Source organism: Phyllobates terribilis, unplaced genomic scaffold, assembly GCF_046119375.1.
Source record: "Phyllobates terribilis strain yellow unplaced genomic scaffold, ASM4611937v1 Scaffold_2__4_contigs__length_985480577, whole genome shotgun sequence".
NCBI lineage: Eukaryota > Metazoa > Chordata > Amphibia > Anura > Dendrobatidae > Phyllobates > Phyllobates terribilis.
In genome coordinates, this window is record NW_027362762.1 from 865666499 (window position 1) to 865682049 (window position 15551).

A 15551-nucleotide genomic window follows, 5' to 3' on the forward strand; every position below is an offset into this window, starting at 1 on the left:
TGACTACCCAACCTCTCATCTTGTCCGACTAGCATCACAATATGCTTAGCCTCCATATCATATCTTCTTCACTTGCTGCTATACAAGATCCACAAAAAAAAATCTGGATTGTGCTGCATTTTGCAAAAAAAAAAACATTCCCCATATGGTGGAACAAAAATAAGCATGATTCCAGGGCATGCAGTAGAGTTTCACATCCTCAGAATTGCTGCAGATTTTTAACCTTTAGCAAGGTGAAGGAACAAATCTATGACAAATCCATGGCAACATTTGTATATAACTTATTCATTCCTTGTTTTGGCTAACACTGCACTTGTGTGAACACGACAATACCAAAGCTCTCGCTGCTTTCTGCTCTTTAGGGAATCTTCACATTCTGAGCAGTGTCAATCAAATGTCTTTTTGGAGATACATTTTAAGTAAACATGGAATTCAAATCTATCTATCTATTGCAATATATAACTTAAAGGGAATCTGTTACTGCTGAGAGCAGCATGATGTAGGGGCTGAGACCTTGATTCTAGCGATGTGTCACTTGCTAAGCTGCATGCTGTAATTTTTATGCAATCACAGTTTTCTCTGCTGCAGTCTAGCAGTTCTCTGAATGCTGAGCCCTGTATAACACCGCCCACACCACTGATTGGCAGCTTTCTGTGTACACTGTGCATAATCAGAAAGCTGCTATTCAATGCAGGGGCTGTGGTTGGACCAGGAGGCATGAGACAAGAAGTCCTGCAGTGATAATCTCCTGCTGATAAAACACTGATTGTATTGAAACAGCAACACGCAGGCTAATAAGTGGAACATCTAAACCATGGTAGTAAAAGGAGTTCTGTAGGAGTCAAGAATAGGAAATATTGTCAGATAAGGTGTCAGCTCTTGAAATCTCGTCAGTCTACAAGCTAAGATGCGTGTTTTTGTTGTGAGTGTGAATTTTGATCATATGAAATATGGATACAATCTGAACAAAGTATAAAAAGCAAAGCCATTCCTCCATAGTAGTGTGCCAAGTATTAGGGGGCTACAAGTCCCAGCATATCTTGTCATTACACTTCATCTTGAGAGCTAGTGTATGCCTACGTGTGAGAAATAAATTAAATCGTTCACATTGAGATATTTTTCTCTTTTTTGGCATCAGTCAGATGGTTACCTGCTGCTGTCTGCATGTATCCTGCGAGCGTACATAGCCGTCTTTCACACAAGCCGCTGGGAAGAAACAAGGTCACGATGGCGAGCAGACAGCTCATAACCAGGAGAGCACAACCTCCACAGCAGAGCACGGCGCTGGTCTGGAATGACAAAGAAGACAGAGCCATGATTTCATTATTAACTCACATTAATGCAGTGGAGATACAGTATTCAAGGATCTGTTATATGTGATAAGCCAGCGTTAGGTAAGATGTATGTGCAACGTCCTCTGCACTCGGCAGCACGATGCTTGTCTCAATCTCCAGTTTCTCCACTTCCATGACAATGTTGACATCCATGGATGCCTGATGCAACATACGGCAAGCTTATCAACATGAAAGCTTCTTGTATGTGATGAACCTACGACCTGTTCCTCCATGACATGAGAAGAGACATGGCGGAGCAGAACAAACTTTGCATACTACATCCTAGCCTGTCAGTGGGCGCAATTGATTTTTTTCTCTATTAAACCCATAAATAAATAATGTAATAAAAATGTAATACCTAGGCCGTGTTCACATGTAGTGTAAATGCTGTGTTTTCTGTACTGCTTTTTTCTGCAGGTGTCAGCACAACACAATCTTCTCCGATTATTGTGTGTTTGCTGTGTTTTTTACACTTTTTCCCCATTATTTGATGTGTTTTTGGTGTAGATGTGAAGTCATGTTTTAACGCTTTTTTAATAGTACAGAAAAGCTTTGATTCTGCGCTTAAAAATGACACTGCAACTATTTTTACATGTGTTTTTTTCAAGCACCACAAAGAAGTCTATAAAGAAAAAAGCACCAAAACAGCACAGCTCTGCGCTGTCTTTAGAAGCACGGAGGGCAGGAGTTTTCATAAAATCACATCCACTTTCCTTGGACAATGTTCACATGTAGCGTAAATGCGGCATTTTTTCTGCAGCTTTATTTGCACCAAAATTCCTCTACTACCCTAGACAACCAGGAAACTGATCATTAACCTCTATACTGTGTAGACCACCAGGAACTTTATGATTACCTCTACTAGCCTAGATGCCCCAAAACTTCATGTTACACGCACGCCGCCTAAGTTCAGATAGGGGTGAGACCGGTTACATGAATTCTTTGGAATTCTGGGGAAACCATTACTCAGGGCGACCATAGACCATGTGCTGCAGCTTCTCTCAGGAACACGATAGATTCAGTTACTGACCAGACACATCTGACAAGAGTCTTCATAAACAGTAGAACAGTAACATGTAATGAGGCATGGCCAGTGCAATGCAAATGTCTCTTTGAGCAACATGCTCCAGTAATAACAGTACAGTCTCCTTTGCAGCACAGCAGTACACAGTCTATTATCCAGTAGCACAGTACAGCACAGTTTTGATGCATACACAACCATAGGCTTTTCCTTCACAAGGACTCAATAGTACTCAGCATTCTTTATCCTGCATGGAGATGGAGGGGGGGGAAGGGTGTGATGAGGGAGATGATCTCTATGACAGGCTTCCTTCCAGTCCTTATCTTCCTGGCCAACAATACTCCACACTGTTAGCTCAGGGAGTCTAACTGACCTTTGATTAGCTTACCTCCGGACCTGAATTCTGTTCCCTTGCCTTCTGTGAGATACAGATCATAAGCCACCTTTCTCTTCGACTCCGGCCAGACAGTAAACAACTTCCCTACAATCCTCTTGGGGCTCTGCTAAAACACTCACCTTCTCCTGTGACTATGGTAACCCCTCTAGTTGCTGGATGCTTCTGCAGCACAACACTTCCTGTCTCCTGTGTTCGTGTTACTTCTAATAGTTGCTGAATGCTCTTAAAAGCAACAGCACTACTTCTTCATGTCACACTCTGCAACAGCACTACTTCTGCATGTCACATTCATCATTGCCTATACACTATCATAGACCACCAAAAATGTTATCATTCATTACCTCTAAATTTCCATAGACCACCAGGAAGTTTTGTATTGCCTCTACATTACCCTTGACCACCGGGAACTTTATCATTACCTCTAGTGGTCCTAGACCACCAAAATTGATCACTACCTCTTTACACTGCATAGACCACCAGGAACCTCATGATTTATACACTGCCTTACAGCTCCAGATCCTTCAAGGACAATATAATAACTAATTTTTGGGGGCATTGTATGGCAGCATTACTGTACTTGAGCAATATATATTAGTTTCGGCAATTGTTCTACATGGTAGAAGTACTACTTGAATAGTATACAAAGGCATTATTTTTGCTGCAGTATTTACAGCAGTATTATTTGGAGCATTACTTCAATACTGTATGAAAGTATTATTTAAGCACTCACTGTATGGCAGTATTTTTTAAACATAAATGGCTGTTGTATTATATGTTTAGTATTACTTGGCATTGTACGGCAGAATATTTAAATGCATCTTTTGAAATTAAAGCAAGACTCCATTCACACGACCGTGCTTCACATATGTGTCCTATCCGTTTTATTATTTTTTGTAGATAGAACACGTGCCCATTATTCTATGGGTATGTTCTGGTTTGTTTATTTGAGCTTCAGATGTCCACAAAAACTGAGACCTGTCTGACTTTAATCAGATTTAGAAATCAAAATCACTCATTTATTTCAAGGGGTCCAAGAGAAAAAATGGACAGCACATGGATGTCAAGTGTGTTGAATTCAATTGATGTCAATTTTTTACTGTCTGGTAGATGTTTGACATTTTTTTTTTTTGCATATAAGAAAAAGGATGCCACGCTGATGGTGAAAATGATATTTGAACCAAAAAAAAAACAGTTGAAAATCAGATAAAAAGCATGTTCTTTTTGTATGCAACGAGCCCTAAGCTGCATAAAAATGGCAATGAGCCAGCGTTGACTTTACTTGTCACCCACAACCACATATATACTATAAAACCTCTGATTACAGAAATACTGCACAGAATATCCCGTTATATTTGAGATATAAAATCATGAACCAATTCATAAAAAATATATTGTAGATGCAACTTTTGAAGGAGTATCTATAGATCATAAAATTAATTTATACCTAGAGAATAGCAATCACACAATGCCCTATTATATACTGTGTTAAAGACACATAGTGTCCTGTATACCTATAATATCCTACGCTATTGTTTTTAGAAATATAGATCACAACTCATTTTTACTGTGTATATATATATATATATATATATATATATATATATATATATATATATATATATATATATATATATATATATATATATATATTATAGTTATAGTATATTATAGTAAAGGGACTCTTTGAGAAAGCTAAGGCGAAACGTCCGTTGGAGTTCTGGGGTGTCCATCTCTCTGGTCAGTCTCTCTTCTTATATGGTATGCTCACATTTGACATTTAGATTGTATATACATATATCTCGTTTTTTACTGATTTATGATTATATCTTAAGTTTGTTAATACTATGTGTCCAATGTATAGCCCCTTGATCTATTATAGAGCACAATACTAACCATTTATTTAATACTGGTATCTGATACGTTTTCCATGAATTTTCTTTTGTGGCTTCCATCAGATTTTAATGTAATTTGTTTAATATTTCAGTAAAATTGTTATTGTATTTATTTATTTGAGTGGCTAGTCATTTTGTTTGCATTTTATAATGGAAAATGTGCCCATAGGCATAAATCCAATCTATGTACCATGTAAACAGAACCGAAATAACAAAGTACAAGAAGAAATGACACAGATTGTCCGCCTGCTACCTCTGAGATTAGCAGCTGCTCCTTCGTTTCCATTTAAACAGAAAAACCAGGGAACAGAAAATGTGATATCAGGATGATACCAAATTGGCTTCCTCATAAGTCTCAACCAGCAGGAAGCCTGGAAAATCACTTAACAACTTGACCTGCAGCATTCAGTGACAGATAATCCTGGCTTCGGGAAGGACACCAAATATCTTCTGCCAGGTGGGAATCGGGAGTAACGTATAACTGACTGTAAATGGCATCTAACAATCCTTACAATCTGGCTCTTAAAACACAGTAATCTGCCTAGGAAATTAAAGGGGTGAATTAAAATAAAAGTCAGAATGGATGAAATGTGGAAACGAGACGACAAATCACTTGGTTATATGTCAATCTCCTAATGTATTTTCTCCATTTGTCACATGGCTACAGACAGTAAAGGCCAATATTCAGCCAAATCAATGTTTCTTAGGCATTCCTCACATGTATTAAAGCTGTCAAACAGTCACAACTCATGCGCACGGAGTGACTGAAACATAACACCCGAGCACGCTGAAGATACTCGGCAAGCACCCAAGCATGCTCGCCGAATGGGTTAACAGAACATACTCGCTCATCACTAATACTGAACTAAAAAATTAATTTTCAGTAGCTATGCCGTCATGTAAACAGGGATGTGCTCCTGACAAAGATGCAAACAGAATCGAGGTGAACGATCGCTCTTCTGATCCCAATCATTATGTTATATCAATGCGACAGCACATTTAGAGGGGCAGAGAATCGGTAACAATGCTCATTCCGAATTATTGGGAACATGCCGGTGATCACCAGACAACAAGCAAAACGCTTGACAGATCAGATTGTTTCTGTGGGCAAAAAAAAAACATCATTATTTGCAGCACATCGTTCCGTGTAAACAGGTAATGTGCTGCCGACAACATGATGCTGTATGAGGACGAAATGATTGTATTAATAGATTATTCTGTTACTATCCGTTATTGGGATCCAGTGAAAATAGGACAGAAAACGAGCGCTGATCAACTTTTTTGTAGTTGACCGGCGCTTATTGAAAGGCCAAAATCGGCTCATCTAAGTGTGCCATTCCTCTGAGGAGGAAGGATCCTACTACCGTACATGGAAAGATAAATTGCCCAAATGCATGATGTTTGTCGCATGTAAAACAAGCACCGACTGACTTCCTATATCGTCAATCGTTGCATGTTTTATATGCAAAAATCATCATGAATTTCCAAACTGTATGTGATAAAGAATAGTTACTAGAATTATTCTACCCCACACAGTTTCTACCACATCTCTGATTACATGAGAGGATGTGCTGCCGACAACCAGTTTCATACCCACATAAATTGTCATATCGCTAGTTAGGTTTACACGCTCCCATGAACGTTTGTTCTGCTGATCATAGGTGCTTGTAAAAAAGCAGCAAAATGGAAAAATCCAGCATCGGCAGGAAATGAGGTAAGTATATTAAAACATTATTATATTAGCAACATAGTTAAAAAAAGGGAAAAATTAAAAATCAAAACGTACAAAGATAATAAAAGGACACGGATCTACACTTTTTGACCAACTTGATCAACTCTTATGCTCGAAACGCATAGACCTGTGTCCTTTTATTATGTTTGTATGTTTTGATTTTTAATTTTTCACTTTTTTTAACTATGTTGCTAATAAAATAATGGTTTAACGTACTTACCTCATTTCCTATGGATGCTGTATTTTTCCATTTTGTTGCTATATGTACACCCACTCGAGCCTCTATGCCCCACACCCCAAGTCAAGGCATTTTTCAACAGTTGGTGAGCCGATATACAATTTTTCTATTTTTTGCTTGTGAAAAAAGCCTATGCTTATTACAAACTTACTATAGTAAAGCTAAGTAAAAATGAGAATAAAGAGCAAGATACTGTAGAGTAGGTGGTTGGGCATGTGCCCGGGGTTCTGGTTGGCAGGGGAGGAAATAAATAAGCCTCTAAGGTTCTGTTTATTTTACTCACTTATATAGAGCCATTAATTCCACGGTGCTTTACGCAAACATAGGGAGAACATACAAACTCTTTGCTGATGGGGTCTCAGGGCTGTGGAATCGGAGTCGGTGTCCATTTTGGTGGAGTCAGAATCGGAGTCGGTATAAAATGGACCAACTCCTAAAATATATAATAAATTGGGTACAGTAGTTCAATGCAGTTTGTGGGGAATATTTTTTCATAAGAATTTGGGAAAGTTATGAAATGTCCTATAAATGTCTGTCCTATTCCTGATCTAAGGGTCTAGACTTTTAGCTGAGATGAATCTGTGCTACAGTAAATTTATCCCTTAAACATGAGCCGTGTGTGAGGGAGTCGGAGTCATGGAAATTGAGGAGTCAGAGGTTTGGCTTACTGACTCCACAGCCCTGTGGGGTCGTTGGTGGGATTTGAACCCAGAACCCCAGTGTTGCAAAGCAACAGTGCTGACCACTGAGCCACCGTGTTGTTCTGTTTAAATGTCTGCTTGAGAGTTCCATTTGTTTGTTCTGTTTTAGAAACAGACAAATGAAATTCATGCCCAAAATGGATCTGCTTGCTCAAATTCAAACTGAAGAAGAGAGACCACATTGAATATGGGCTCTGTCTGGTTTCTCCTTGATGACAGTTTTTACAATGGAAGAAAAAGTGCAGCATGCAAAACTTTTTCTTCCGTTCTAACAACTTGACAAAGGGAAACCAGATGGATCCAATAGTAATCAACGGGGCCGCTCCCTACAGAAAAACGGAATTCCCACAGGGACATGTGAACATAGCCTGAGCAGTGATCTGGGTTGTTAGATACAAGATTAAGGAAGCCACAGTTGAAGGAATACCTAGATCTTCCATCATTACTTACTAGACACCACTTTTCTGGGGGGGCAAAAAAATGACAACGGCCAAGAAAAAGTGAATGGCCAACATATAATAAATGGACGAGCCTTGTCTGCCAGAGCAAGAACCACTCTTAGGGCTCACTCACACTGCCATATATGCTCTCACGTGAATCAGGCCTGTTTTGCTAATGACACTCGGTTCAAACTGTCAAGAAGCATGGGCCTCTTTTTGTCATAGCATCTATATCTCGAAACAACATACATCCCGGCCTCCTGATGAACCAATAAAGGGGAAATGCGTCGAGGCAGAGGCATGAAAATCATCTCCGTTTATGGACATCTAAACGATAAGTAACAAACCTCGATCCCCCTCTCGCCCCTTACTAGATAGTTGATCTATGTCTAACCTAGGCTCTCGTAGTGTATACTAGGGACATACAGGGAGAGTAGGGGTCAGCCGTTGTGGAGCGGGGGTTCCAAAAATCTCATCATCAAGGGTGCCAACCTCCGCTGATAGGCAGGGCAGATAGATATTGGCTCCAGGGCTATGTAGGTCCCATGTGGTTTCGTCTGGGATATATTTAATATTCCACATTTTTATTTTGGCTAGTCTATTGTTTGTATCTGACTCTTATAAGTATCTACTACACCTGTTTTTTTCCCATTATATGGCTTATTGGGTCTAGAGGCAGTAGAGACAAGACTAGCTACATTTGTGGATTCTTGTATATCTATTTTTTTATCTATCTGGTTTTCTATCAGATTATACCAATTGGTCAAGCTCTATATGCCAAATCCAGTTTCTCAACGTTTCTAATCCTAGCCCCAAGACCATGACAATACACCATACTGTTTTAAACCTGTAGCATGACCATAAAACAAGAATATATTAGTGATATGACAGCAAGGTGGCTCAGTGGTTAGCACAGCGGCTCAGTGGTTAGCACTGTTGCTTTGCAGCACTGGGGTCCTGGGTTAAAATCCCAGACATCTGCAAGGAGTTTGTATGTTCTCCCTGTGTTTGTGTGAATTTCCTGCCACACTCCAAAGACATAATGATAGGGAATGTAGATTGTGAGCCCCCGTGTGGGCAGTGATGATGATGTCTGTAAAGTATTGTGGAATTAATGGTGCTATGTATGCAAAATAAATAAAAATATAGCCATTAAGGTACAAGAAGCTAGGAACTAGATCACTCCTTCAAAAGGAAGATAGAACCAGTGGGGAAATTATTCCAACTAGAAACAACGATATAAAGAACAAAAACGCAACATTAATATAGTCCTAGAAAAGTAGCATCCCCTCATTTCAGAGCCATTTGCAATGACTAGTATATAAAGACTAGCATAATACAATGAATATTGCACAATGTCCCTGAAATTAAAGGTGAAGCGATCTAGATCTCTGGGAGTAGCCTAGGACGATTACTGCTATAACTCATTTTATGTCGCGTGACTTTATGATATCCTGTGATAGGGCCTACATGTGAAGCCCAGATACAGAGTCCCATCACGGAAAATGAAGCGGTACTTTATATGACAGAGAATGATATCGATCACTTCCCCTTCACCACACAAATAATATCTTTCAGACAGAAGTGGGGAATTTCCATACAGCCGCATAACTTTACAGGCACAATAAAGGAGGGCACTTCCACTGAAATATGACTTTAATATGAACAGTCATGAAATTGGGAAAGTACGGCTTCAGCTTTTATTGATTTTCTTTTAATTTATTGTTTTGCGAGGGTAAAAGTGAAGGTCACTGCTTCGTTAATATGTAAATAGTCCAGAAACCAATATGTGCCAAATGATAGCAATGGATTCCCCAACACATAAAAAAACGGCTGTTGTTGTTGAACTGTTCTGCCAAAATAAGATCCTACCTTACACAGTATCTCCATTTTATTAACTTTAGCTATATGTCAGGAAATCTAGAACATCAACTTTTTGTTATTTTACTTGTTACTTTTTTGTTCCTGCTGCTATCGCACCACCATATTTCGCAGCGCTGTACAGATTGTAAACAGACAATCTGTTTTCATCATCACACTCATACAATTGGCAATTTAATCTTTCAGTTTGTTTTTAGCGTGTGGAAGAAAACTTCCACTGTATATTGACAGAAAGCTGCTTGGACTAGGAGGCACGGGACACCTAGTCCTGCAGGGATAATCTCTTGCTGATAAAACACTAATTCTATTGAAACAGCAAAACACAGTCTAGTAAGTGACACATTGCTAGAATCAGAGTTTCTACTCCTACATCATGGTGCTCTCAGATTACATAGCAAACATCTGCTGAAAGATTCCCTTTAAGTATGATATGTCGTGCAACAATTAGAAATTAGAAAAATTTCTCATGAGTTATGTAAGTAAAAGATCATTTACATGACAGGATGCTACTGATAAATATTTAGAGGTCTAAGGTGCTGCTCAGAAAGAGGGTTATGCTATGTACTTAGAGCAGGGATGTCGAAGTCAAACACACAGAGGGCCAAAATGAAACACTTGGACAAAGTCGGGGGCCAACCAGTATAGAGTATAATGGGCGCCACACAGTCCTCCATACAGAATAATGGGCCCCACACAGTCCTCCATACAGAATAATGGGCCACACATACACTATGTGCAGAATTATTAGGCAAGTTGCATTTTAGAGGATTATTTTTATTATTGATCAAAAACTATGTTCTCAATCAACCCAAAAGACTCATAAATATCCAAGCTTAATATTTTTGGAAGTTGGAGTGTTTTTTTTTTAGATTTGGCTATCTTAGGAGGATATCTGTTTGTGCAGGTAACTATTACTGTGCCGAATTATTAGGCAACTTAATAAAAAACAAATATAATCCCATCTCACTTGTTTATTTTCACCAGGTAAACCAATATCAGTGCACAAAATTTAGAAATAAACATTTCTGACATTCAAAAACAAAAACCCCAAAAATTAGTGATCAATATAGCCACCTTTCTTCATGATGACACTCAACGGCCTTCCATCCATAGATTCTGTCAGTTGCTTGATCTGTTTTCGATCAACATTGCGTGCTGCAGCCACCACAGCCTCCCAGAAACTGTTCCAAGAGGTGTACTGTTTTCCCTCCCTGTAGATCTCACATGTTATGATGGACCACAGGTTCTCTATGGGGTTCAGATCAGGTGAATAAGGGGGCCACGTCATTATTTTTTCTTCTTTTAGACCTTTACTAGCCAGCCCCGCTGTGGAGTAGTTGGATGCATGTGATGGAGCATTGTCCTGCATGAAAATCATGTTTTTCTTGAACGATACGGACTTCTTCCTGTACCACTGCTTGAAGAAGTTATCTTCCAGAAACTGGAAGTAGGTCTGGGAGTTGAGCTTCACTCCATCCTCAACCCGAAAAGGTCCCACAAGTTCATCTTTGATGATACCAGCCCATACCAGTACCCCACCTCCACCTTGCTGGCGTCTGAGTCGGAGTGGAGCTCTGCCCTTAACTGATCCAGCCTCTGGTCCATCCATCTGGCCCATCAAGAGTCACTCTCATTTCATCAGTCCATAAAACCTTTGAAAAATCAGTCTTAAGATATTTCTTGGCCCATTCTTGACGTTTTATCTTATGTTTCTTGTTCAAAGGTGGTCGTTTTTCAGCCTTCCTTACCTTGGCCATGTCCCTGAGTATCGCACACCTTGTGCTTTTTAATACTCCAGTAACGTTGCAACTCTGAAATATGGCAAAACTGGTGGCGAATGGCATCTTGGCAGCTTCACGCTTGATTTTCCTCAATTAATGGGCAGTTATTTTGCGCCTTTTTTGGCCAACACACTTCTTACGACCCTGTTGGCTATTTGCCATGAAACGCTTGATTGTTCGGTGATCTCGCTTCAAAAGTTTGGAAATTTCAAGACTGCTGCATCCCTCAGCAAGACATCTCACAATTTTGGACTTTTCAGAGCCCGTCAAATCTCTCTTCTGACCCATTTTGCCAAAGGAAATGAAGTTGCCTAATAATTAAGCACACATATATAGGATGCTGATGTTATTAGTCAACACCCCTCCTCATTACAGAGATGCACATCACCAGATTTACTTAACTGGTAGTTGGCTCTCAAGCCTATGCAGCTTGGAGTAGGACAACATGTATAAAAAGTATCATGTGATCAAAATACTCATTTGCCTAATAATTCGGCACACAGTGTAGTCATCCGTACAGTATAATGGGCCCCACATAATCCTCCATACAGTAGAATGGGCCCCACATAGTCCTCCATACAGTAGAATGGCCCCACATAGTCCTCCATACAGTAGAATGGGCCCCACACAGTCCTCCATACAGTAGAATGGGCCCTACATAGTCCTCCATACAAAATAATGGGCCACACATAGTCCTCCATACAGTATAATGGCCCCACATAGGGGTGGTGGTTCTGGTGTCACGGGCCAAATCTAATCACCCTGCGAGCCAGATTTTGCCCACGGGCCAGAGTTTAATCCGTGTGACTTACGAGTTTATATGGCATAAAGTTGCTGGTAACACGACTGGGTAACAGTGATATGAGTAATATGACAAAGTCCATAAAAAAGGTCTTTATTCCTGCCAGACAACTGCTGATGTATAGAAACAGATGCCTGGATTGCATACGGATGACAATTGATTGAAATTCTGCCTTTTTTTTAGGTTTAAACATGAATGATTTTTTTTTATAGCGATTTGAATGCCTATAATTATGATGGATAAAGTGTGAGCCGGGAGTGTGGAGGCTAAGTATGGAGTCTGGTCTGGAGTCTTTTATATACAATCACGTCTTTCCAAAAAAAATCTCCTATTTTTGAGGTCTTCTACTGCTCACATGTCACCATGTGAATTGCTCGCCCATGTGGCCATGTGAATTGCTCGCCCATGTGGCCATGTGAATTGCTCGCCCATGTGGCCATGTGAATTGCTCGCCCATGTGGCCATGTGAATTGCTCGCCCATGTCGCCATGTGAATTGCTCGCCCATGTCGCCATGTGAATTGCTCGCCCATGTCGCCATGTGAATTACTCGCCCATGTCGCCATGTGAATTGCTCGCCCATGTCGCCATGTGAATTGCTCGCCCATGTCGCCATGTGAATTGCTCGCCCATGTCGCCATGTGAATTGCTCGCCCATGTCGCCATGTGAATTGCTCGCCCATGTCGCCATGTGAATTGCTCGCCCATGTCGCCATGTGAATTGCTCGCCCATGTCGCCATGTGAATTGCTCGCCCATGTCGCCATGTGAATTGCTCGCCATGTCGCCATGTGAATTGCTCGCCCAGTTTGACATGCTCATGGTTTTATTGCCACATGTATATTAGGCTTTTTTATGAAAACTAGCTGAAGATACTTGATAATAATCTGTGCAACATGCTAGTTTTAGTTCCAATGCTGGAAGGATGGAGACACAGATTTGTGTATTTGTACATGATGATGCGTCCGAAAACTGCAGCATGAGCAAGAGCCGGAGTCACACTGCAGGCATTTCTCGAGCGGGAGCATCATCACTTTGTGAATGCCGTATGATTGAGCACAGATGGCTCAGAGAGACATGCAAACGGAATGTAATCACCACCTGGCTGGTAAGAGCCGATTTCTACAGGGATGTCGGACTTAGTTAAAAATCCAAGTCTTCCAGGCTCGGTCTGGCTTTATGATCCAGTTCTGTGTCGCCAAGGCAACCATGGAACCCAACCTAATATTAACCTCTCTGCATCTTCTTTATCATTGACTAGGTGATAAATCAGTCTTGTAAATTCTGCAATGGAAAATAAGTATTCATCCCCCGTATTGATCCAAAACCCCCTCTGCTTGACCTTAAACATAGTTCACGACATTATTTATTTTGAGAATTTTTCTATGTGGCTTGTACTTCATCCCCTCTCCTAGTGTTGTCCGGGACTAACATATCGATGACTTTGGCTGAGAAGAAGTTCTTTTTTACAAACATTAAGAGACAGAGAATCAGGCATGGACACAGCAGAAACAGTAATAGAGGTCCAAGTAGAGTGGCAGTCGCAGCAGGGCACCACTCCTAAAGTTCGAGGGAATAGAAACGTGGAGCCGGGAGTAAGAAATCGTGACACTACACAACACAATGCATTACAACAGCTGTGCTAATTGGTTCTAGGTGTGTCTGTCAACCTGATTTTGACTGTTTCCATTGGCAACAACTAGAAATCAGATTATAATTTTAGGCTAAATTTACACAAGCCTATCTTTAGTGTAACATGAGCTCAGGCGCAATGGGAAACTGGAAGAAGTGTCCAGTCCTGTGCAGAAAATGTAAATACGTAATTAAATTGCAAAGTTTCATGTGAAGACCTCGTGTTAGAAGAAATTGAATAAAAAACTTTGATAAACTGTGGTCTTGTGATGTGGCTTCTTGTCGGGGCTCCCAATATAGTGTTTGTTTCTTACTAGAAAACATACATGTCAAACTCTGGCCCGTGGGCCAAATTTGGCCCTCAGGATGATTATATTTGTCCCGGGACGCTGGCACTGCCCCTGGCATTGCACCTTCAACTGTATCGATATCATGGCTTTTGTTTTGTGCTAGTGTTTTTGGACCCCCTCCCACTTTGCCTTGGATTATGGGTTTTGAACTGTGGGCTTGACAAGTGGCTTCTTGCCAGTGGTCCCAGTATAGTGTTCATTTCTGACCATAGAGGGTGTTCTACTCATGCTCTCCTCCTACAATTAGATGGAGCCCTGACCTTCAAGGGCAGTGTGGAAGAATCGTGGCCTGAAAAAAGCACTCGCTATCAGGGAGTAACATCCAAGCCAATACCTATCCCCTCTGTTTCCACATCAGTGGCTTGGTGGCGCCGTACCTTTGATGCTGGTGATGTGGGGTGGGGATGTGGCAGTCCTGTTTAATTCCTGGAACTTTAGTGCTGCTCAGTCATGGAGTTAATTCCTATCTTTTTAGACTTCTGTAAGCCTTGAGTGAGGCTGTCTTCTATTTAAAAGCCTGAACCTCTGACTCCCACTGCCAGTTAAAAGTTTATCTACTCGAGTTCAGTTCTGTGCTTTCAGCACCTGGTTGGCTTGTTTGTATTTCGGTTGTTTCTTGACTATTCTTTTGCCTTCTGATTTTGTACCTGTACCGTGGGTAGTCATTTTTAGAGCTACCAGGCGACTAGTGACAGACTTTTGTAACAACTGAAAAATTCAGTTGACTAGATTCTCTATGAGCAACATCCCTAAAAGTTGTCAAGTAAACCCTTAAACAAATTTTCTCCCCCAAAAATGCAAAATCTCTGAAGAAAGGAGACGATAGCAGGTCCTCAGAACTTAATAGCAAAGAGATAGGGCCAACAAAGGCCCAGCGTAGACCTCATTGACTACCGCTATTTCATGCATACTGTCAAAGGTGTGTCAGAACTGACAGACAGTTGCCCTGCAGTTGGTTGCAGGAGATCTCTTTGTTTTGGCATTACAGACACTTTCTTAGAAGCTGTCTCTCTAAGACCCAGCGGCTACCTTTCTCTTGCTAATTAACACCCTGGCCTGGGTGTATCAATACCTGCTGTTTGCTAGAGGGAGGTGCCGGTGATACTCACATGACCCCTTGTGAAGGCTTGGAGCTAGTGCAGTACTTCTTCCTCTCTGGTGCTAAGAGGACGTGTGTTCATCTCTCTGAAGTCAACGAAAGCTAATCTATCCTCCCTTGTTTGTTCCCCCTTGTTGTCTTTAGTTGTCAGTGGGGATCGACTAGCACTCATCCCCTCCCTTCCCTAGCCAGGGCCAAACGCCAGGGAAATACAGGGCGAGGTTCTTGTGCTGCGATTGGTGCAGAACCAATA

At 40.8% G+C, this 15551-nt stretch overlaps 1 protein-coding gene across 1 annotated transcript in view; it reads right to left on the minus strand.

The window, feature by feature from the left end:
* The window catches only part of LOC141234713 (LHFPL tetraspan subfamily member 7 protein-like), a 267531-nt gene that overhangs the window by 144764 nt on the left and 107216 nt on the right, over positions 1–15551 (minus strand). Inside the window, exon 2 of the mRNA XM_073668036.1 lies at positions 1151–1289. Within this exon, the coding sequence (XP_073524137.1) occupies positions 1151–1289 (139 nt within the window). The remainder of the gene's footprint in view (positions 1–1150; positions 1290–15551) is intronic.